We start from the raw sequence: 26,183 nt of genomic DNA, 5'->3' as shown, positions 1-26,183 counted from the left end.
AATAAAACAAACAAGACTTTCTCTAGAAGAACAAATATTATCAGACATATTGAACATTTCCTTGCTTTGTTAAACATCATTTAGGAGATATTTAAAAAAGAAAAACAAATTCAAATGGGGGCGAATAATTCTGACTTCAACTGTATGTTGATTTTAAAAAGATGGTAATAAAAACCAAGAATTAAAAAAATCACATTTAAAAATATGCTCATTATATAAGTTCTGTTTTCATATATATGTATGTATCTGTGTGATTCTAAACTGGCAGATACATTTTGTGTCCTTAAGATAAATAAAACAGTTACGAATAATAACGGGATTATATGGTATTTCTAAAAATAAACACCGTTTTTGACCCAGAGAGTAAAGACAAGTTTCAAACCTGTAATTTGAAAGCAGTGTTAGCACCATATTTTACCCAGGCAGTGTCAGGGTTCTGCCACTCTGGTCTTGTGAATTCTTGTTTTGGTGGCAGAATCCGAACACTGGCCCTGTCTTGTCCTGTTTCTGTCATTGTGTGTGTCTGTGTGCGCGTGTGCCGTTGTGGGTATGCGCAGAGTGTACTAGTATGCGCGCTATTGTACTAGTGTTTGTGTTTGTTCTGTCAGCATCGCGCTGCTTTATTCTCGGCGCCTCTGTCTAGTTGGTTTCAGTTTTGGTTGGCGCTGAGATGAAGCATGCGCGTTGCATATGTGTGAGCGCACAGTAAGGTGATCTATCGTGTGCTCGTGTCTTGCGTCTCGTCAAAGCACGTGGCTCAGTGTTTACATTGTGGTCGCGTGCTTTGTTGTGTGCTTCAGTGTTGTTTGTCTTGTCATAAGAACACGCGGTTAATGAGTTCTCTCATTGGCTGCGTGTTCAGTCTTGTTTTATGTCTCCCGTCTATTGTCTAGTCCCATCCTCCTTGTTAACCCATTATCAGTTTCTCATGTTCACCTGTTTGTGTCAATTTACTTCTGCTTTATAATCCCCTCATGTCTGCTGTCCTGTGCCAGTTCGTCGTCATTATTTCCCTGTCCTGTGACATCCATTCCTGTTTGTCCTGCCAGCCGATCCAAGTTTGTATGTCTGTTTGTTTTACAGTTATGTAACCACCCTCGGGTGGTTTTTGTTGTCCTTTTTGATTTATTTTAATTAATAAATACCCTCTTTTGTTGCATTTGAGTCCTCGCTCCCTCATCCTTCCTGAAACCTTGACAGGCAGAGGCTGATTGGCCAGCTGGCAATTGTGGCAAATTCCAGATGGGCTGGACCATTTTTTAAATGTGGGCAGGTCAGTTTTTTAAATTTTTTTCATATGTATTGTTTTTACATGCAGGCAGCTTTTATCTCTTGCAGGATGTGAATGTTATGATGATGATGATGATGATAATAATAATAGTAATATGAATAATATTATTTGTTATAACAATATTATTGTTATATTATTATGTTAACAATTAAATGTAAAGCAATTGGCCTGATCCGTGACGGTCGGCTGGTTTTGAGAAGGGCCGACCCAATCAGAGGTTATGTGGACGTAATCAAAATCTGGCAAGAAAGTCAAACAGTAAGTGCAACATCAGCCAATTGTCAGAGATGGGTCGTAAAAAAGGAAAGGCGATGCCGGAAAATCTCAGATAAAGCAAAAAAGCTCAAATCGGATGCTGAAATAATCTCGAACGGTTTAAATTCAGCTGCTGAATTGGAGGACAATAGGGCAGTAGAGGAGGTAAGAAAACAAAAAATATACTGATAAGTCATTACACTAAATATACCAAGTAATTCTGACACCATTCACACCACTTCTGACCATTTCTGACAGTAACCTACACTGTGCTTAACAGTTGTAAGCGTAGAACTCCCGTAGACTTTATAATGCCATTATCAGCAGACAACATGGGATTAGGGTATACAGACTGCTGTATGATTCTGTACTAGCAATATAATCTAACATGCAAAAGAACCTATAGCTATAGCCATAGCACTGTGAGCATTTGTAGTGAACTCTGAATCCATAGCTTGTCTTTAAAGTAAAACATTATACATATATGCATTGGTAACAGTGTGCATTTAAAGGTTGTTTTTGTTCCAGTCACATAGATTACATGTTTAAATATCTATTAAATATGGCACTGCTTATATTATTTCACCATCTGTCAGGGTCTCTGCAGATATCATAATGTAAAATTTAAGACCTTTTTAAGACCATTAAGTATTAAATATAAGACCTATATCGCAATATCAAAAACATGCGAGAGAAAATGTAAACGCACAAAATGAGGGGTAAAATAAAGGTATTTAAATTGAACAGTAGTAAAGTCAGGTTAAATGCACCACTGAAATACAGAAAAAAACACAAACATCTCAATGCAGATTTATACTTTCACCTGGCACCGCATCGCACAACTCATGAAACGGATTAAGGCTTTTATACTTGACACGTTCACCATTGAGATATTGTTTTTAAATGACAGGGGGTGCTCCAAAAAAACAAAGTAAAATCAGACAAATAAAAAGAGAATCATTATCACTGAAGATGTTTTTGGGGGCCTCTTTTTTGTTGTTTTAACTAACTTATCCCTTTCCAAAGTTTTACAAAAACGTTCCTCCTTTCCCATGGCTGTTGCAATTTCTAGCCAAGAATTATTGGTCATTCTGGCAAGCAGAAATGTAACTGATAGAAAATAGGTAAAAACTTGATTAGGTATTATAGCTTACTGTACTATTCACTCTTCAAGTAAATCCCACTATCAATCCCATTTCATCACTAAAATAAAGTGAACACGTGTCTGCTGTACAGTGTTTTGTGAAGTACAGTAAAGTACTTCAATTACTCTGTTGTGGTAATACTATAGTTGCTATGGTAACACAACAAGTGTATTAAAAACAAACTACCCAGTGCTTTAGTTTTTTTTTTTACAATATAGGGTGTATTTTTCTACAATTCAACACACTTTACTGTAGTAAAACTACACGATTTCATTTTATCAGTTCACTATTCTGAATACTACAGTATGCTGAAGCATCTCTGGAAAAGCACGAAAGGAGTCTGACGGAGCGAGAGCAGATCATTCACATGTGAGCAGCCAGTGTGTTTTGAGAGCTCGCAAGCAGTTTTGTCCATGAACAAAGGAAACCGGCGCGTGAGCAGAGATTCGCTCTCTCGTATTACAGCGCTGCCGACTTATAAAACTGTGCTTGTGACATTTGTCAGTGAAATAACGGCACACTCTGCCAGCCCAAATCATGTCGCGCGCACTCAAAGCGAACTTCCTCAAACACATCGATGATGTCACATTCGCCGTGCGCACTGAGTTTAATATCAGAAAGCTGATTGGCTATTGCAAGTTGACCTTTTTGTAGTTGTAATACCGCAAATTACAATTATACTAGTGAAATAAAGAACTACAACACCCCAAAAACCAAGCAACAACAACAAAAAGAATTTAAATGAGCATTAGATGTAGCGTTACATGGACCTCGCAAGACCTGTGCAAAAATATTTAAGACCCAGAAGAGCAAATTTAAGACTTTTTAAAGCCATAAATTTTGATTTTTTAATTTAAGACTTTAACACTTTTTAAGACCCTGCGGGGACCCTGTCTGTACACCAATACAAGTAGTGAATGCGGTTGGTGGCGCTGTTTCTTTGTGGTAATGTGAGCTGGTGTGGCTAAAGTGCCAGGGCTGATTTTTTGTCCCATTCCGCCCCTGTACCAAGGGTTATTATACCCTGCTCTAGAGGGTTTTACATCACATCATGACAGTAAGAGGTAACAAAAGAAATGCTAAAAGACGGTTCCCTACTGTTTGTCCAATAAGCAACAGTGACATTGCAATTATGCAAATAAGAACGCTAACCCAGGGTTTAGTAAAGTACAGTGTGAAACATTATTCAACATCATCAACATACTAGTTTTCACATGGCTGAAATACTTGATTCCGATTGGTCAGTTGTGACATTAATTGTTATTCCCAGAAAACAACTACTAAATAACATCATCCGGGAACTGAAAATCAGTCAGTGAATACTTCATTTATAAGCATATGGTTGATTGTCATGCCTGATTTTAGACTGTTTTGTCTGAATAATGCTCAGGTTAGTGTATACTCCATCAGCTCTTTTAGTGTCTAGCAGTTTTGCATTTATTTAGAGAATCGTTATGGCTCAGGGCAATGCTTTTGTGTCTACTTTTTAAGTTTTGTGGCAAGTAATAGTGTAACAAGTGGGATAAACTACATCCAAGATGGTTGTTTTCACAAAATAAAGCCTTCTGTCTTCTACAACAGTGCTCTGCTTCACATCAGGCTGCTGATAAACATGTCAGGCTTTATTCTGCCATAACAACCTCACAGATCAGAGATCACCAAACTTGTTCCTGGAGATCCGGTGTCCTGCAGATTTTAGCTCCAACCCTAATCAAACACACCTGAACAAGCTAATCAAGCTCTTACAAGGTATACTTGAAACATCCAGGCAGGTGTGTTGAGGCAAGTTGGAGCTAAACCCTGCAGGGCATCGGACCTTTAGGAACGAGATTGGTGACCCCAGGCCTAGATATATTTTATCCCTGACGTATAGTATGAGCAGTGTGAAGCGTGGTTACAGATAACTCAGGATTCTACTTATCCGGGGTTTAGGATGACGCAGGGTTAACCCTTAGGAGTGTGAAAAGCCCTGTTGACTGTAAAGTGTGAGTTTGATGAAGACTTACAGCTTTCTGCTCACTGATGAGTTTGCATTTCTCTCGCGCCTCTTCCTCCTGTTGAGCTCGCTTCTGCTCCAGACTGTCTTTATCAGCCATATCTGACTTCATCTGAGCCTCCAGAATCTGCAGCGCACACACACACACACACACACACACACACACACACACACACACACACACACACACACACACACACACACACACACACACACACACACACACACACACACACACACACAAGGAGAAACATACACTGTTACTATATAAAATGTTACCATATATTTAAAAAAAATAATATAAATAATATAAAGAGAACGCGTTTTGGTAATTAATATTAAAAAATGATTTCCTTAATTATCTTTTTAATAAAATTAATGAAAGGGAAAATAATTACTCATCTGTTAAGCATTAATCAAATTAAATATTTAAGAATGATTCTCTCTCTATATAAAACATCTGTCATGATGAAGAAAAAAAAGTGTGCAAATTAATTGAGTAGTTTCTTTTAAAATAAGCAGCTCTGCTACAAGCATTTCATTCATGTAAAATAATCTAGACAACATTTAAACCAATAAAAAAACCTTCTGTTAAGCATTAATTATATTATATAAAATATTTAAAGTATTCTCTCTCTCTATATATAATAAACATCTGTCAAGTTACATTATTTGTCAATTTCAGTATTTTCTTTTACATAAATAGTTCTGCTACAGCACAGGTGTCAAACTCCATTCCTGTCAGTGGTAATCCATTTTAAACTAGCAGATAATATAAATTAAATAGATAGATAAAAAGTAAAAAAAAAGAAAAAAAAAGTATTGGATAAAAATACATATCTATTGTATAGATTTACTATATATTATTATATAATATACATGTTTATATATATATATATATATATATATATATATATATATATATATATATATATATATATATATATATATATATATATATATATATATATATATATATATATAATATTTATATACTGCTACAGTATATAAATATTTCTGTTAAGCACAAGAATAAATTATAAATGTCTTTTAAGCTTTAATGTGTTTTTAACCTTAAGAATCACTGAGATTTTTTATTTAATAAATCTTTTCAGTCAATCAGCAAAAAGAATCAAAATCACTTACACAAAACAGCAAATAAACTAAAATAAATATGAATAAAATAAAACCAAAAAAATCTGACTATAAATATACACATAAAAACTACTATAAATATTTAAAACATCTGTCAAGAAAGATTAAGCATTTTTAGCTGAATAATGAAATTAAAATGCAAATTAAACCAAATAATTAAATATAAATATTAATATCCATGAAATGTAACTATATATACGCATATTATATTATAATGTATATACATTTAATTATAAATTAAATAAAAAATAAAAAACACGCAAAAACAGCAAATTGCTAAATAAATAAGCTAATTAAAATGCAAAAAATATTAAAATTTAAAAAAAAAATTTTTTTAATAATATCAATAAAAATACAACTATAAAAATGCATATAAAAATGAATATTTTATTAAAATGTATATACATTTTATTATAAAATACAAAAACAATCAAAATGCCTTATGCAAAAACAGCAAATAGCTGAAGAAATAATAAATTTAAATGCCAAAAATATTAATACAAATATTAATAAATAAAAATATAACTATGAATATACAATTAAATTTTATATTATAATACATTACATTTATATACATTTCATTATAACATAAATAAAGATAAAAAACAATCAAAATCACTCATGCAAAAACAGCAAAAAAGCTAAATAAATTAAAAAAACTAATTAAAATACAAAAAATAAATAAAATTTAAATTAACAAAAAAGTAATAAAAATATGAATATAAATAAAATATAACTATATATACATATAAAATCTATTCTTAATTAAATGTGTATACATTTCATTAAAAATTTAATTTAAAACAATCAAAATCACTTATGCAAAAACAGTAAATAAACTAAAATAAATATGAATAAAATAAAACCAAAAAAATCTGACTATAAATAAACACACAAAAACTACTATAAATATTTAAAACATCTGTCATGAAAGTTTAAGCAGTTTATAGCTAAATAAATAAATTAAAATGCAAAAAAAAAATTTATTAAACAAAATAATTAAATAGAAATATTAATATACATGAAATGTAACTATAAATATACATATAAACATGTATATTATATTACACATAAAATAATTAACAAATTAAAATGCAAAAAAAGAAAAATTACAAATAATTGAAAAACAAATATTAAAATAATTTAAAAAAAAGCAACTATAAATATACATGTACACATTTATACTATTTTAAAATTTAAATACATTTAATAAAAATATAGAAATATATACAGCAATACCTCATCAAAAGTGTCATCTAATGGACTGATTTACACACTATTCTGAACTCTACCTTGATTTTGTCCTCATAGAGTCGCTCTTTCTGGACTAGATGTGCTTCCATCCTCTGCGCTGTAGCCTGAGTCTCACGTAAGTTTTCCTCCAGCTCCTAAACACACAATGCAGGCACACACACACACAGTCCAACATCAGTAAACATTCAGATCCACCAGCAATACACACAGTATAAATGCTTTGAGAAGCTGAGAGCTGCTTAAGGAGACTGCATGAAGCGGTGTGTGTGGCAGCAGATGGGACATGTGTGTGTGTGTGTGTGTGTGTTGTCATATGCTAATCTGCAAGAAACTGAGATGACAGTGCAAACACAGACTTAGAAGTGTGTGTGTGTGTGTGTGTTGTAGGTCAGCTGGTTAAGGAGGCGTGTTAGTGGTTTAATCTTTGCTAGTCTGATCCGTCTCTCTCTCTCACCAGTATCTTCTCAGCCATCTGTTGGATCTGCTGGGATTTGGTCTGGATGTCGTCCTTCAGTTTATTCTCTCGCCGCTCCACCATCTCCAGACGCTTCACCTGGTTTTCCAGAGTCTTTCTGCCATCCTGGACATCAGAAACATATTTAAGAGCTAAAATACCAGTGTTTACCACAGGGGTCAAAGTTAAATCCAGCTGCATTTTAGTTATCTTCTGCAATTCACAAGTGTGGTAAATAATATATTTACTTTAATTATAAGCCTCCCTGTGTATTTCTCCCACAATTTCTGTTTAACAGAGACACATTTCTAGTCACACTAGTTTCTAGTCATTTCTAGTAACTGATTTCTTTCTCTTTGTCATGATGACAGTAAATAATATTAGACTAGATATACTTCAAGACACTAGTATTCAGCTTAAAGTGACATGTAAAGGCTTCACTAGGGTAATTAAGGTAAAGTTAGGGTAATTAGGCAAGTCATTGCACAACAGTGGTTTGTTCTGGAGACAATCCAACACTAATATTGCTGAAGGGGCTAATAATATTGACCTTAAAATGGCTTTAAAACAATTAAAAACTGCTTTTATTCTAGCAGAAATAAAAACAAATATGGGAAAATGGGAAATATTCGAAAAGGAAAAAAATTCATAGGAGGGTGAATAATTTTGACTTCAGCTGTATTTATAGATACTTTATCACATTATATCAGATGCCATTTGCAAAATAAAAAGTCTTAACAATTTTATTGTTTACTCCAAGCTTCAATGACTGTTATTTAATATTTTAAATGCCATTTACTCACATCTTAAATTTATAATTATTAATCTCCATTAAGTGGTAATCTCCATGCATTTTGTTTTCTCCCACTGTCTAAGCTAACAATAGATAGACAGACGGATAGAAAGATGGATAAACAGATGGATGGACGGATAGATGGATAGATAGACGGATAGACAGGTGGATGGATGGATGGATGGATGGATGGATGGGTTGATGAACAGGTGGATGGATGGATTAAACACTGAAAAAGTATAGACAGACAGACAGAGAGAGAGAGAGACAGAGAGAGAGAGACAGAGAGAGATCGATAGACAGACACAGACGGACAGACAGACGAACGGACGGATGGACGGATGTATGGACAGGTCAGTGGATGGATGGATGGACGGACGGATAGACAGGTGAGTGGATGATGGATGGATTGATAAAAACTTTGAAAAAAGATGGATGGATGGATGGTTAGATGGATGTATGGATGGATGAAAACTTTGAAAAAGTATGGATGGATGGATGGATGGATGGACAGGTCAGTGGATGGATGGATGGATGGATGGACGGATAAAAAGGTGAGTGGATGATGGATGGATTGATTAAAAACTTTGAAAAAGGATGGATGGATAGATGGATGGATGGTTAGATGGATGAATGGATGGATGAAAACTGAAAAAGTATGGATGGATGGATGGATGGATGGATAAATATATAGAAAGATGGATAGATGAATAGATAGATGGATGGATTGATGGACAGGGGGATGGATGAATGGATGGATGGATGGGTGGACAAATGGGTGGATGGGTGGATGGATGGACAGGTGGATGGATGGATGGGTGGATGGATGGACAGGTGGATGGATGGGTGGATGGATGGATGGGTGGATGGACCGATGGACAGGTGGATGGATGGATGGATGGGTGGATGGACAGGTGGATGGATGGATGGACGGATGGGTGGATGGATGGACAGATGGATAGATGGATGGATGGATGGATAGGTGGATAGATGGATGGAAGGACAGGTGGATAGATGGGTGGATGGATGGATGGACAGGTGGATAGATGGGTGGATGGATGGATGGACAGGTGGATAGATGGGTGGATGGATGGATGGACAGGTGGATAGATGGGTGGATGGATGGACAGGTGGATAGATGGGTGGATGGATGGATGGACAGGTGGATAGATGGGTGGATGGATGGATGGATGGACAGGAGGATAGATGGAAGGATGGAAGGATGGATGGATGGATGGAGGGATGGATGGAAGGACAGGTGGATAGATTAAAACAGTTTGAAAAAGTATGGACAGACGGACGGATAGACAGATAGATGTTTGATCATATTTACATCAAATTAGAAAAAAACAAATAGTGTGAGGTGTGTGTAATGCAGTGTGTATGGGTGCAGGACAGTAAATCTGACAGTATTCTCTCCTCTGTCTGCCGTTATCAGTCTCACACTGTTGTTTTCCTCTTTCTGAGAGTCTGGATAACACCATCCTGGAGTTTTTCTGTCATTATTTCAGCAGATAGGACTGTAAATAAATGATTTGTTGTATTCTCCCATTCACTGCGCTCTGAGTTTAGCAACTATGACCACTTCTGCTGATGAGAAACACGCTAATGTGAAATGAGTCCTCAGTAAAGAGTGTGCTATACCTCAGTCTCCCGCAGGCGTCTGCGCAGTGTGTCACTGGGGTCAGATTTATTGCGCAGCCGCTCCAGCTCTCGCTCCAGACGCTCTTTAGCCTGACGGATGTTCTGCAGGAGCTCTGTGGCTTCAGTGCTGGCCTTCACTGCCTGCACACACACACACACACTCTCAGTACAAGTGCAAACCACACACTATACTGTACAAGGCATGGGGCGATAACTGGCTTCAAGGTTTACAGCGGTTCAGAAAGTGTTCTGTTATACCGTTCCTGTGGTCTATGCAAGTTTGTGTTTTTGAAACATGTTTATGACTATTTTATTGAGTTTTTTAGGGCAACCGTATCTCCAGCAGGAAAGGGGTGTCCACATCCAGAGCTGCTGGTCAGCCCATGATTCAGCAAACCTCAGAAAAACAAATCACTTAGACATCATCCAGCATGCTGTAGAGCTGAACAGGGCAGTGGCTTTACTGTAAATCCAGAGAACAGAAAGATCTCCATAGATGCCTGTTCAAGGTGTACAGAGATCAGTGTTACTGAAACTAATGAAGACAGCAGAAGTCAATCATTCATCTTAATTATACAGCCTGACATGTTTACTGCTCCACAATTATTTTTTTTAAATTTTCAATTATTTTGTTTAATGGGGGAAAGAGTTCTGGGTTTCACTGAGTTACATTTTTAAGACCATTATGAATGAAATTTTACACCCATAAAAGAAAAAAAAAAGACTTTATTTAAATGGCCCAGATAAAAATAGTTTTATTTTCCCTTTTAAAAAAAGATTATAATTTAATACATTTAATAATACAATGATACATTAACATTAAAATTGAAATATTTTAAATGTTATTTTTTAGCAAAATATTTGAATATTGTGTAAAAACAAGCAAGCTCTAGTTGTATCTATACACTTTTTTACAACATAAATTTTCTTTAAAAAAAAAAAAAAATATGAACAAAAGTTCTAAAAGTTTTAAAAACTACAATAAACTAGATTTATGCACAACAATCTGTCCAGGAGAGTGTCCTCAGCAGTAAATACATGTAGAACTTTTAAACAAATATTATTGTAAGGAAAATAACTGAACCATTATGATAAATAAAATTACAAATGAGCTTTTTAAGTAAATAGTTTAAAGTTTTATTGAGATTATTGTTAGTGACTGCATGGGTTTTGGCCAGATATTTAGCAATACATGAACAAAAGCAAAATAACACCCATTTAAAAAAAAAAAAGATTTAAGACCTACAACACAATATTTCAGTAGATTTAACACTTTTTAGGGCCTACATTTTAGTTTTCAAGATTTAAGACATTTTAAGACCCTGCAGAATCCCTGGAGTAGGGATGCTCAAAATAATGGATTAACCATTAACCGAAAGGGTGTGTTTGTAACCAATTAATGCTATCAGTTAAACGATTAAAAATATTATTTGATATATTTTTAGTTTGGCTGCATAAGGGGCCGATTGAATGCGCTTTTCTGTTGAGGGGAATCTTTAGAATGGTTTACTAAAAGCCGCAATTGTATTGCACGCGGCTCACCCCAGAGCAGCAGTTTGTGTTATCAAGACACCTACAGAGAACTTTTAAAGATGTAGGAGAGACTAGTGCTCGCTGTTTCACGTTATCCAGAGCTGTATGCATTTACAAATCTTGAATATCGCAATATTATTAAATATTACTATAGTGACAACATAGACAGCAACACTAACAATCAATACCCAGCTGATTCAGTCCTTTCATAGTGACAAAAAAAAGAGAACAGCGTCTTTTTTCCTTGTCAAAAGTAGCGCACCGCCTCACGTTTTTGAAATGGAAAATCATGTTTGCTGTGATCAGACATATTTGTTAACTCGCGGGACGATAACATATGACCACACGTGCTTACAGACATATTTGACAAAGAAGCAAAATGGAAGAAGAATATTGCTGTTTGATACAGACAAGTTGATGCCAAACCAGCGCTGATCGCCTCCTGGATCTGCGCCATAAACACAACAAAAAGGCTTTAGCTTGCATTTCACAGCTTATAAAGCATGTATGCAAATTAATGCAATATCATATTTAAACAACAACTAAACTGTTCACAAAAGGTTAACATATGCGCACGTCGTCATTGTCTTTTCATCACGCAGCGCGCACACTTGGACCGCGAGAGAGAGGAAATATATAATCTTTAAAATAATGATTTCTATTAAAAATGTAAAAAGGTTTTGTGATTTAATAACAGCGGGGCATTAAATAAATGCAGATTTTCCGTTAAGCAATTTAAACAAGTCTGCTATTTTTATTTGACGGAAGAAAAAAAAACATATAATTGGAAAAAAAACAGCCTATGGCGGTTCTTAAAAAGGTTTTTGTCAGTGTTTTCGTTTTGCTCTCTAAATGAATTATTTAAGTGTAAAATAATTTAGAGCAGGATTATTTATTTTATTCCTTTTATTTACTTTATTCTGTTTTTCTACGCCGTTGAAAACACTGAAGATGCGTGAAGATGCTCTGTTATGTTCTGTTATTAATATGCTAGCATGTTAAAATAAATCAGTATTTTGAAATGCAATATTTAATGTGTCAGAGACAGAATAGACACGTCAATTTGTTTTAAAAAATGTCATAATAATTTAATAGTAATCTGACCAGTTAACCGTTAATAACCGATTAACGAGTGGCGGTTGTCGGTTAGCAGAATTAACCGAAATGATCATCCCTACCCTGGAGTTTTTATTTATTTTAATTTTTTACCCAGACATTTTAAAAGAGCATATTTTAGAGCAGTGATCACAATACAGTGATATGTTCATCCAAGGTTATCATAACATCAGAAACTTAGTGGCCCATGCCTACACTGCACACACAACAGACACTCAATCTGAGACCTCTAGATCCTCTGAGGGTCACAATTCTTCTCAAAGCGAGAGATTAAACTTTAGTGTTTTTAATCTCCTATGTTTGCATGCAACAGGATTACAGAGCTCACGTGGTAATGCTAGTCTTTCTACCACAGTAAAATCACTCCAACTCATATAATTGTGCATTTTATTTACAGACAGATTCAAATAAAAAGTGTTCGCTTTTGTTTGTTGATTGTTTATATTGGCATCAGCATCTTATGGCTCATATTTCATAAATATAATAATAAAAAAAACATACATTAACTACACATTAACAACTTAATCTTTCAATAAGAGATGATACTAAATAAACAAACACAATTTACAAAAATGAGCATAAAAACACTACATATGGTTCTCTGTTAAATCTTTGATAAACAACTTAAAAAGGTGCTCCAGAGTGTATTTGTAAGGCTTGGTTGTGTTTATAAGACGCAAAGCAATGTGTGCTCATTCACTTGTGGAAAATCAGGATATTTGTTCATATATCTTTAATTAAATACAGCTACTCAGATAACATGAACATCACTGTCACATTTCCTAGTTCCTCTGAAAGCCCACCTGCAAGAGGCTCTGATTGGCCAGCTAACATAATGTGCTGTGGATTGGCTGCAATCATTCACCAGCACGCACTTTGCCTCTGCTGTGTAAACACTGTCAGTCAGAGTAGCTGTTAGCCGCAGCAGTTTAAACCTGAATCAGACAGAAAATGAAGAACCCATACGCCTGCTCTCTAAAATAAAACCTGACAAGTGTATTTTACATTTATTGTGGTTATATGCATGTGTAAGCAATATGAAACGTTCATATTCATATCATTTGAGATGTATATTGCAGGGAAAGCATCCGCATATGGAAACACTGCAGCGCTGCTGAAAATTGTGGCTGTTTACATGGATAAATATGAACTTGTAGCTAAATTGCTAGTGGTGCCAAACAGCATTTCCTGTTGTTTACGTGCTCGCTACAACATACCATTAACACTACAAAAACACTCACAGGTTGTGGCTCACAGTCCACAGCTTCTGCTATTACGGTTGGAGCAGCTCCTTTGAGAAGTTTTTAGCCGAATCCAGCACTGAACTGGGAGAGATTCTGGAAGCTATCCTTTGTCAAATGCTAGAGCTATATCTTTTTAATAATTCTGAGGAACACAATTAGATTAAATTCGAAGCACTTTTATCTTTATGTTGTGTCCTTTGGAAGCCCAAATACAGAAAAAGAAGAAGCTCTGTGGAAATATTAGCGTTTGGACGCCATTTTAGCTTTCTCTGCTATAATATTACAGCGCCTTTGGCCACGCCCCTTTGCTCCGCAGGGTGTATGTGTAACCCCGCAAGTCCTACGTCACCCAACCTGCTCTGAGCTGGTATCGAACCGATGACCTTCCGCATGGAAGTCTGTTGCTCTACCAAGGAGGCTAAAGACCATAGCCTCTAGCTTCTGTTTATATTGACACAGCTACATTACACATCAACTAAAGTTTAACATATGATATCATAGTGGACCGCCTCTTTAAAATTCTTCCTTGGGATATTTTTTTAAAACAAAAATCAAAGTGCTGGGAGTACAGAAATGTTGTCTAGATATCTTTAATTTCACATTGTGATAGAATATGTTTGATGGTGAGAAAGGCTCGATCTCACATTGGTGGAACTCTTGAATAGTTGACAACACATTTACTTTTAAGAGTTCACACTTAGCTGATGATTGGTAATAAGCTAGTTTGGCATGCTGTCCCGGGAGAGAGCCCCGAGCTCATGAGAGCCTCAAGCCTGGGGCTCCCTCCTGTTGCAGGGCGAGAGGGGAGTTTGAGCTCGGGTAGATCTCGAGAACCCCCCCACCCCCCCTCCTGCTGCGTGAGGGTTGCTAAGGTAATGCGTTGCTGAAGGAATTTAATCAAATTTGGTGCTTATTTGGTTTAGTCAATTTACTTAAGTGTCATGTTTTTGGGAGTGTGGGAGGAAACCGAAGGACCCGGGGAAAACCCACGCAAGCACGGGGAGAACATGAACTCCACACGAAAATGCTGTCCGTTTGGGTAGATGCCCGAACCGGAGGCATTTTGCTGTGAGGCCGCAGTGTTAGCCATTGGGCCGCCGTGCCGCCCTGTGGACAAAGAGGAGGAGAAGGGGTGGAAGGGGGGATTCTTCAAGACGAAGATGACTTAAGGTAAGGTGTTTGGTTATTCATACATTAGCTTGACTTGGGGCCAGCCGTGTCAATCATAAGCACGTGATCCTCTCGAAATTAGTTTACGAATAAACTTCACTTAAATTAGCAGACATTCGGTACCTTTGAGAGTTTGTCCTGCAGCTCCTGGATCTTCAGCTGCTGCTCAGCATTTGTCTGAAATACACACACAACACTCAGGATGTTAGTCTAATTTCACACGCAGTCACGATCACAGCAGACGAGTGTGTAATTAGAGGAAATTAAAATGTCAGCGCAGGTGAAATCAGTGACGGCGAGCAGCAGAACAGAGAGACGAGTATAAAGATGACCACAGTGCAGCAAATAAAGCAGCAAACACCAAGAAACCATCACCTACATTCAATTTATTACAGCTGAAAGATGCTTTCAGGCTCAACGTGGAGCAGATATGGAATAATAAGTTGTTATATTTCATCTTTGTCATGATTACAGTACATAAAATTTGACTAGTTGTCATTGTGAGATACTGCTTTTGACAATGTGCAATTTAAAGGTGTAACTAGGTTAATTAAAGTAATTAGGGAAGTCATTGGTCAACAGTGATTTGTTCTGTAGGCAATCTGGGGAAAAATCATAAGGGGGCAATTATTATAGACCACAGCAGTTTTTACTTTTTTATAACATACAGTTAAAAGCAGAAGTTTCCATACGCTCTAAAAAGGAACATGAATTTTTTAAAGGTCTGATGGTAAATCATACTAAACGTTTACTATTTTAGGTCCATTAGGATTACCCAAATCATTTACATTTGCTAAATGCCAGAATAATGAGAGATTTATTTTTTTTTGTTGAGAATTTTTTATTAATTTCTAGTCAGTCTCCTTCCACAAGCTGCTCAAAACAGTTTGCAGGAATTTCGGCCCATTCCTCCAGACAGAATTGCTGTAACGGAGTCAGATTTGTAGGCTGTCTTGATCGCACAAGCTTTTTCAACTCTGACCACAAATTTTCTATAGGATTGAGATCAGGGCTTTGTGATGGCCACTCCAAAACATTCCCTGTGTTGTCCTTAAAACACATTTGAACTCATTTGGCAGTGTGCTTAGGCTCATGGTCTGTTTGGAAGACCCATTTGTGGCCAAGTTGTAATGTCCTGGCTGATGTGTTAAGATGTTGCTTCAGTATTTCTCCATATTTCTCTTTCTTCATGATGCCATCTATGCTGTGAAGTGGACCAGTCCCTCCTGCAGCAAAACAGCCCCACAACATGATGCTGTCGCCCCCTTACTTCACAGTTGGGATGGTGTTCTAGGCTTGTTCTCTTTCCCCTTTGTCCTCCAATTGTAACACTGCTCTCCAGAAACTTGCGTTCTGTGAATGAACGTCGCCTCGTGGTTCCATCCCAAAGAGGGAACACATCACTTTCCCGAACTCTCGCATTCAATCCGCCCAGTTGGTGGAATGAACTCCCTAACTGCATCAGAACAGCAGAGTCACTCGCTGTCTTCAAGAAACCACTAAAAACTCAACTATTTAGTCTCCACTTTCCTTCCTAATCTGCAATTGCCTCTCTGGCTCCACCGCTAACTGTATTACCAAAAAAAAAAAAAATTATTATTACTAATGTTTTGCTTCTTACACTTTACACACCTGAAACTCGCCTACAGCACTTATTCATTGTTGCTCTTATAGTTGTGTAAATTGCTTCCTTGTCCTCATTTGTAAGTCGCTTTGGATAAAAGCATCTGCTAAATGACTAAATGTAAATGTAAATGCAGCTCAACCAACCAGAATCAAGGACCAAAATCGGTTTCAGAATCTAAAATAACAGACTTGCTTTCACTGGTATTTAAACAGCGATGCATTAAACTAGCCTAAAGTGTAATGAGTAAAGAGTATTTTAACAAACAGTTGCTTTAAAAGCACGCGCTGTGTGTTTAGCAATGCAAAGTATGAGTAAAACATGCTCTCGAGTGTGTGGTTACAGCAGATGAGCTTAACACATTTATGAAAACATTTATTCATGCAGAGAGTCCTCAACATACTTGACTACATTTCAGTGGATGAAGAGCACAGCGAGTGTCATTGAGGACGATTGACAGACACACGCGCACGCAAACACACTCTCACATACAATCACAGACACACTCTGTCTCAATAAAGAGTATCAACTCAACATAAGTCTCTGTGATGGCTTGAAAGACTATTGCTTTCTGATTTGTGACGTCTTGAGTTCCCAAACTTGAATGATATTGTGCAAGTTTGCATCCCCCTGTGAGCTGTGCTGGTTCAATAGCAATAATGATTCATCACCTGTATGATGATGGAGCCACGGCCTCATTGAATATACAGTATTTGAGCTCTGAGTTACAGATTAAAGAGTCCAGAGGGACGTCCCGTCAGTCCCAGAGAACAGTTTCAGTTTCGTGACACTTTTCTGACCATGATGGATAAATTATTGAGACTTTGCTCTCCAGGGCCTGCTCAATTATTAATCTATAGGGACACAAACAGATTTTTAAATCAATTTCAGTCATCGTGTGTTTCAGGACTCGTACCAGGCCTGCACAATACTGGGAAAATATGTGATATTGTTTTTGTAATTTTCCCAGTGATGGGTTGCGGCTGGAAGGGCATCCTCTGCGTAAAAACTTGCTGGATAAGTTGGCGGTTCATTCCGCTGTGGCGACCCCAGATTAATAAAGGGACTAAGCTGACGAGAAAAGGAATGAATGAATGTTTTTGTAATTATTGTGATGTCGTATTGTTGTGATAAATATATTTCTTCTAACATTTAACATTTTCCTAGAAAGATGCCACTTTTTAATCTGTTTTAAATCATTTATTTATTTTAAAGATATTAAATTAAACAAGTATACGTTTTCTGACTAAAACACTATGTCGAGGCGCAAACATTCAGCACTCTATCGTAACGATCTAGGCACAAAGTCTAAAGCATTAAAGGTGTAAATAAATGCGCTCTGCGCCCGGCGCATGGTCTAACAGGGTTGTGCTTATTCTGCTAATGAGTTCTGGGTGTGTTTTGAGCATAACCTGCTTTAAACCAATCAGAGTCTCGTCTCTCATTCCCTTTAAGAGTCAGTTGCGTCGCTCCATGGTGCATTTGCTATATACATGTCGGACTTTGTAATTGTAAAAACTGAATGCTTCACTAGAGAGAAAACAGTTAAACAGAGCATCTGCAGCATGAGGATAAAGAACGAGCCTCCTCCATTCAGCCTCTTTACTTTCTCTTTAATTTAAATCCTTTACTTGAGGAAACGGTGGAAACTCACTCCACTGAACACATCCATTAGCCCACATATGAACTTTGCTTGTTAAACACAAAGTTTTGTGTCTAAACTATTTCTAAATTCAGCTCTAATCTCAAGCAAAGGAATATATGAACAATAATACTGAAGTGTGGTCAGAAAACTGAGTTACATCCAAACACACGTCCTGTTCTTATCCACATATGCTGATGCAGACGTCTCCAAAACCCCACAGCTGGACAAATCTACACCTGTGTTTATTAAAACAAATATAAATCTGCATATAATCAATAATACTGATGATAATAATAATAACATTATACAGATGCAGATGGTCATGAATAAACTGAAAAAGCCCCCAGAGGTGAAGAAGGCATGGAGGCAGTGGTGTTTATACTGATGTAGAAAATCATCATTTCTGGATCATTTGAATCCTTTATTGTTTCATCTGTAAAGATATTTGTGTGTTGCTGATCATCCTGTGTGTATTCAGCAGTGTGTAAGCGTTTAGACCTGCATCGCTGCATAACTAACACACTCTGCTAGACTCTAGAGCAGCTTTTAGCTGGTCAATGGTTCTGTTGGTCTATTTTAGTTCCTCAGAATAGCAACACTCTCAACACACCTCTTTTATACACCAGCACACCCATGAGTCCACAGAGTGGCACAAATGGATTTGCTATTTAAACAATGTGACGCAAAACGGGTAAATTACTGTTGCGCTGGTCTGAAAATAGCAACAAATTTAGATAAATAAAACAATGCATAAAATAAATGTAATTCATCACACATGTCTGCGATACGTTTACTGCATATACTATTATCGCAATAATGATAATCTTGTAACATAAATTGTGCAGCACTAAATTGTACCTTCTCTAGTTTGGAAAGCAGCTCCTCCACCTCAGCTTTGCCCTGCTCCTTCGCCTGAACACAAACACAACACATCAGAATTAACAACAATGCCTTACAAAGGTCATTTCACATTTTACTGCTCTTTATAAAGACATTTAGCAGCAATCAATAAATAAGTATTGACATATTCAGGGTCAACTAGTGTAAAATATACTGTATCAGTCTGGAAGATCAGAAGAATTAATGATGAATGAATCAATTAGATGAATAAACCAGCAATTTCTGAGTATATTACTTAAATTCAAGGAATCTCAGCAAAACAATTATCATAATATAAACATGTATAAATATGGCCTTAGTTACACATTATAATTTCTTAGGGCTCTATCATACACCCGGCGCAGTGTGGCGCAATAGTCTTTTGGTAGTTTCAGCTTGGCGCAAGAGTGGTTTTGAGGCGTTGCGCTACGCTGTTTAAATAGCAAATGCATTAGCGCTCATTTGCGCCCATAGGTGTTCTGGTCTAAAAAGGAAGGCGTTCTGAGGCGGACCGCTGGCGCGTTGCTATTTTGAGAAACTATAATAGATTTTTTCATTAGACCAAAACAAACCCGGTCTAAACTCCAGCGCAGAGTTGCACCTCGCTTACACACTGCTTAATACACACAAGAGAGCAATAGGCAAATATCTTTACACATGAAAAAATTTAAATATTAAGGATATATATAGGATATAATAAGAATAGATATAGAATATAAATATAAAGGATTAAAATATTACAAAACATATTATTTTCTAGCCTACATAAATATGAAAAATCACTGCTTTCATGTCTTCTTCATCTCGGGAGGCTTTTTCAGTTCATTCATAACAATTTGCTTTTGTATAATGTTATTATTATTAGCAGTATTATTTATTATATCCATATTTATATTTGTTTCATTAAAAACAAGCTTAGATTTGCCCACCTGTCAGGTTTTAGACCATATGGGGCATGGCAGGTGTATCTGGAAATAACTCAGTATTTTGACCACACTTCATTATTATTGTTCATTTATTCGTTTGCTGGAAATTAGAACTGAATTTAGAAATGGTTTTAAAAACAAATATTTGCGCTTAACAAACTAAATTAATTATTTATAGGCTAATTGATGTCTGTGTGTAAAGGTTTCCCTATCAAGAGCGAAAGTGAAAGTGATCCATTATCTCTCATTCTCACGCAGTAGATGCTCTGTTTAACAGTTTTCTGTTAAAACACTGTGAACTGTTTGCTTGTGAAATGCTCAGTTTTTCCACTTAGACTTACTTTGCGTCCTGTAAATAGCGAATGCGCTTTTGGCGCAATGCAACTGACTCAAAGGGAATGGGAGATGAGACTCTGATTGGTTTATTCTCAAAACACACCTATAACTCATTAAAAAAATAAACTCAACCCTTTTAGACCATGCGCCACGCTGCAAAGCAGATTTCCCATCCGTAAATTAGCAAAAACACGTTCTGACACACCCTGAAAGCGTTTGCGCCCTGCGTTTTGCGCTCTGCGCATGGACCGTCAAAATAGAGCCCCTAAACTTTATAAGTTCTCTATAATGCATAATTATAAACATATGTGGACATATTGACTTTATGTCAGAGCATTATTTCTGACACACACCTTCTGGATCCTCTGTTGGTACTCGGCTGCTTTCCTCTTGAGCTCTTCGCTGGTCTGCCGGGACTCTCGCAGCTCCGTCTCGTACAGGTCACTGCGCCGGCGAGCGGCCGACAGATCCTCCTCCAGCTGCCGGATGGTCACCTGCATCTCCTCCAGCTGAGCGTGATACTCCTGAACACAGAACAACAACAATTAATTACGATAGCAATAATATTAACTATGGCAGCACGGTGGCTCAGTGTTGTCGCACTGTGGCCTCACAGCAAGACGGTCGCTGGTCAAAGCCTCGGTTTGACCTCAAGAATCATTGATTTCTGTCATTTGTATAAAGGAAATAGTTTCTGTTGCTGTTTCTTTCCTCTTTCTCGCTCCCCTTCCTTTATATATCCTTCTTCATGTGATGGATATGATATGGATATGATCTTTCATCAGCTGAGGAAGTTTAACCTGCCAAAGGAGCTGCTCGTGCAGTTCTACTCAGCTGTCATTCAATCATTCCTCTGCACTTCAATCACCGACTGGTTCGGCTCAGCTGCCAAAACCCACCTCTGTAGACTACAGTGAATAGTCCCGACTGCTGAACGAATCACTGGCACTACCCTTCCTACACTTCAAGAACTGTACTCTTCCAGAGTGAGTAAAAGGGCTTGCAAAATCACTCTGGACGCCTCGCACCCAGCACACCACCTGTTCGAAGTGTTACCTTCTGGTCGGCGCTTCAGAGCACCAAGAACAAAAACAGCCAGACACAGGAAAAGTTTCTTTCCTCAGGCCATCTACCTCATGAACAGTTAAATATTCCCCTACGGTGCATTAAACATGCGCCATACTTTCTCATACGCACTTTTACACAGCACCTTATATCAATATACAATGCAATACTTTCTCCATTCGCATTTGTACACAGCAACTTAACCTGTATATTTATAACAAATCTGTACATACAACTCAACATCCAGATTTCTTGACTAACTGCATCTCTGTTTAATGTTTATCATCTTTTTTCTCATTTTTATTTCGTGTTGTCACTTTATGTACACTGGAAGCTTCAGTAGCTAAAACAAATTCCTTGTGTGTGTGACGCACACTTGGCAATAACATTTAATTTACTCAATTAATATGTGTTTTAACAGTTTTTAGATAATAATTAGCCTGTTTACGTCCAAAAATACACGCATTTTCTATCTATTTTTAATATTCCAAACATGCTTAATGTAATCTTAATACTTCATTTGATTTAACTCAATTAATGTGTTTTAACAGTTTTTAGATAATAATTAGCCTGTTTACGTCCAAAAATACATGCATTTTCTATCTATTTTTAATATTCCAAACATGCTTAATGTAATCTTAATACTTCATTTGATTTAACTCAATTAATATGCGTTTTAACAGTTTTTAGATAATAATTAGCCTGTTTACGTCCAAAAATACATGCATTTACTATCTATTTTTAATATTCCAAACATGCTTGATGTAATCTTAATACTTCATTTGATTTAACTTAATTAATATGCGTTTTAAACAGTTTTTAGATAATAATTAGCCTGTTTACGTCCAAAAATACATGCAGTTTCTATCTATTTTTAATATTCCAAACATGCTTGATGTAATCTTAATATTTCATTTGATTTAACTCAATTAATATGCGTTTTAAACAGTTTTTAGATAATAATTAGCCTGTTTATGTCCAAAAATACATGCAGTTTCTATCTATTTTTATTATTCCAAACATGCTTGATGTAATCTTAATATTTCATTTGATTTAACTCAATTAATATGCGTTTTAAACAGTTTTTAGATCCAGGGGTTTTACATCTACAATTCCGTGACTTTTCCAAAACCGTCAGGTAAATATTCATGACCTAAAGTTTTATGTAATGTCTACGTACATGTGGTAAATAAGAAAAAATGCATGTTCAAATTTATTACAGCAAATCAAAATAAATGTGACAATCCATATCGTTTGTTTGTTTTATATCTGTAAAATAGTCTTTAGAAAATATCTTGTGAGATCATTTTTAGAAATGTTGGCTTCACAAGACTTATTGCAGTAAGAGATTGTTTCTGGACATGACACTCAAATGTATCTTGAATTACAATGAATGCAAGTGAGAGGTGAAGCTGAAACTGCAAGTTGCTTTTTGCCCTACACAGAGAAATTCACCTGATGGGACAGACATGGCAATTGTATTTGAAACGTACCCAATCTTATCATCTCAGATATATTCAAGCAAACAGATACGTTTTAAACCAATTTTCATGACTTTTCCGAGTTTATTTATTTTTCCAAAGCCTTTCCAGGCCTGGAAATGCCTTGCCAAAAATCCATAACCTTTCCAGATTTTGCAGGACCATATAAACTTGATTTAACTCAATTAATATGCATTTTAAACAGTTTTTAGATAATAATTACCCTGTTTACGTCCAACAATACATGTGTTCTGTGTTTCTGTTTTAATATTCCAAACATGCTTGATGTAATCTTCATATTTCATTTGATTTAACTCAATTAATATGTGTTTAAACAGTTTTTAGATAATAATAACCCTGTTTACGTCCAACCATACATGTGTTTTGTATTTTCCTTTAAATATTTCAATGTGGTTGGTCTAATCTTTACATTCGAATTGGCTTCACTTGAATAAAGTGTGTTCTAACAGTTTCAGGCAATGATAATAGTGCTTGTTGTGTGTGTTGTGCAAAGATCTTCTGTGGATTGACCTGCTGACAGGTTAATAAGGGTTTCTGAGAGTCAGACGCATTAGAGAATCAAACGAGCACTGAAATATAATGTGAACGATGACTGGCTGAGATTCTCTGTGAAGCCGGCGGGTCCTACAAGGTTAATTGTGCTGAGTTTAGAGGTCTGAGACCAACAGACTAGACATATTCAGACTCTTTACGTCATTTAAGAATAACAAAACACTTTCTCAAGCTGCCGTCACACTGGACTCTTCTCCCCATAGACTTCCATTCATACGCACGCGAATGCGTCAGACCGGAAACGCAAGCTCGTGCATCAAGTTTCGCAGTTCACTGCATTAGAAAGTTCAAGCTTTATGCACTCCGACTTGCGAAATCGCATCACTTGACTGCTTGAGACCAATCGAGGAGCAGAACATGACCTCTCTGGACAGGAATTTAATAATATGGAGCAATCGCTCGCTTTTTAAAATGTCTAATCATCATGTTTAATCCCGCCCTTTTTCACAAGCACTGCATGACAGTCAAGTTATTATTTGGTGTTTTTACAAGACCTCTGTCAGGTAGTGCATTTCCAATAAAAGTGTAGTGCTCCTTCAAGAACAGATGTGAGCAGGTCGAATTCTTTTTTAATATAGTCATAAAATCAGAAATGGCCATCAAGAGCCGCAGTGCAAACACAGCCTTAGTTTCACTTAGTAGAAGAGAACATTTCACAGATAAATGATGTAGCAGCTGCCAAATGACAGGACTGTGTTCTAGATGTTTGTTCAGACAGGCTGTGATCCACAATCGCGGTCTGAATGGCCTTCATCAAGTCTGTCATTTAAAGCCGCTCTAAGTGACTCTTAATGGAAAATGTCACTATTAAATGACAGACTTCAGAGAATTATGCATCCTGAAATATCACACCGCAGCAGCACTGCATCAGAGCAGACTTTAAGATATTAAACAATGAGACTAAAGAACATTTATGCATACTTTTTTTTTTGCATTGCAGTTTTAATGTACACTAGCTAGTTTGAATTATTGAAACCGTTTTGTATAACCCAGAATCCCCTATTAACAGACTTCAGCTAGCACAAAATGTACCTGCTAGTTATTATGCTGTGTTCACACCAAACACGAAACGTGCGGATAAATCGCGCTATTTGCGCATAATGCCTAGTTCACACTAGAGGATTTTAAGCCTGATTTGAGCCCGATTTGGAAGTTAACGAGCTCGCCGACAGATCGGGCTGTGATCGGGAAGAAATCTGCGGGTGCTCGGCGCTCGCCGCTCTTTATGTGTGAACTACTGAACAACGCATCAACGAGGCTCGCTGACGCGTCGCCGACACCTCGCAGACGGAAATCCAACATTCAGCATGCTAAATATTCCAGAGCAGTCGGCCGACTCAACCCCACGTGTGGTCAGATGTAGTGACGAGCTGCAGCCAATGAGAGAGCAGATCAGCATGAGCTGAATGAATGTGTGTTCAGGAGCTCAGCAGAAACATCTGTGATTGGTCAGAATGGGCATCGGTGCACTCGCTTCATTCTGCGTTAGCACAGACATGGGAGTAGGATATATTAACAGCGGAACTAGAATTCTGTAACTATTAGAATTATCATACTGCTCATTCTGACCGTTCTCATATAAAACGCCATATTGTCACAACATATTTACATTCAAAGCTATTATTGAGATATTAAAATTAAGCTTTGAATGTCTGGCATCATATTTAATGACACCATTACCCTAAAAATATCATCTTTTTTGCTAATACAGCCTATAAATATGTAGTTCAGATACTAGAACATGCAACGGTCTTGGCCTCGCTTTCATTCTCACTTTCAAACAGGAGCTATTTCACTGCACAGAATATGCTGTTTTGAAAGATATCTAAAGTAAATTGATGTTTTTGCCATCAGAAAGTTTTGTTTATGTTAGCAGGAAGTTGCCAGGCAAGAAAATGCACACATATTTAATTTTACATATGCAGTCATTTTGACCAATATGGTAATTTAAGGCAGAAATGCTCAGTTCTTTACTGTTTTGTAATAAAAAAAAATAACAATGTCAGAAAGAAATACACTGATAGTTAGAAAACGGCAGGGTGTTATAAATATGTTAGTTTTATTTCAAAGAGTTATAAAATTACAAAAATTAAAAACTCTCTGTGTATCTATCCACTGGAACCTTGCAGATGAGTGATTAATGCGCTGATAAATCAGCTGATTGACGATGTTTTTAAATGCTTCCTCCAAAGCTTGAAACGCTGTCAGTGATGTAATCAGCACACAAGCAGCAAATAGTGTTCAGCTTTTTCTGACGACTCCTCCCTCAAATTTTCATTGGCTGTGGTTTGGTAGCTTGAATGAGCTGATGGAGAATGAGTTGTTGTCAGATCATGTAGTGTGTGACCCCCCTCTTGTGGATCATTCACAGAGTGTTGCGTAGTGTGAACACCACAGAGATTAAAAGACACAAAGTCAGGTCATGTAGTGTGAACGGCACAGCGATCTGCCGATGTTTAAAATCCTGTAGTGTGAACCAGGCTTAAATTGCAGCGTGAACATTTGAGTTTACTCGCTTCAATCTGCTTCATTGGTGCGTTAAATTCACAATAGAACAGACGCAGATTCACGTGATGGGCTGGGCTTCTGTCTGCCCGGTGACTC

General features: G+C 36.7%; 3 protein-coding genes across 15 annotated transcripts in view; all 3 read right to left on the bottom strand.

Moving 5' to 3' along the window:
- dnm1a (dynamin 1a) overlaps positions 1-26,183 on the bottom strand; it is a 582,590-nt gene that overhangs the window by 44,204 nt on the left and 512,203 nt on the right. The gene's annotated exons all lie outside the window — the stretch shown is intronic.
- cita (citron rho-interacting serine/threonine kinase a) overlaps positions 1-26,183 on the bottom strand; it is a 231,861-nt gene that overhangs the window by 82,499 nt on the left and 123,179 nt on the right. For all 12 annotated transcript variants that reach the window (XM_087253077.1, XM_087253078.1, XM_087253081.1 and 9 more), the window contains exons 14-20: positions 20,814-20,984; positions 19,178-19,231; positions 15,174-15,227; positions 9,988-10,128; positions 7,551-7,676; positions 7,135-7,230; positions 4,698-4,814 (exon numbers count right to left, since the gene is read on the bottom strand). In XM_087253077.1, the coding sequence (XP_087109203.1) occupies positions 4,698-4,814; positions 7,135-7,230; positions 7,551-7,676; positions 9,988-10,128; positions 15,174-15,227; positions 19,178-19,231; positions 20,814-20,984 (759 nt within the window). The remainder of the gene's footprint in view (positions 1-4,697; positions 4,815-7,134; positions 7,231-7,550; positions 7,677-9,987; positions 10,129-15,173; positions 15,228-19,177; positions 19,232-20,813; positions 20,985-26,183) is intronic.
- Positions 8,372-9,541, bottom strand: LOC147843773 (uncharacterized; the record flags this gene model as incomplete). The annotated part of the gene is made up of 3 exons (XM_087253005.1): positions 8,372-8,539; positions 8,964-9,075; positions 9,147-9,541. Coding segments are annotated over 3 exons (675 nt in total), but the record flags the coding sequence as incomplete, so codon positions are not given.

Source organism: Danio rerio, chromosome 5 (assembly GCF_052040795.2).
Source record: "Danio rerio strain M-AB ecotype USA chromosome 5, GRCz13ab, whole genome shotgun sequence".
In the NCBI taxonomy this organism is placed as follows: domain Eukaryota; kingdom Metazoa; phylum Chordata; class Actinopteri; order Cypriniformes; family Danionidae; genus Danio; species Danio rerio.
Note: the sequence above shows the minus strand (reverse complement) of the source record. Positions and strands in the feature narration are given on the sequence as shown.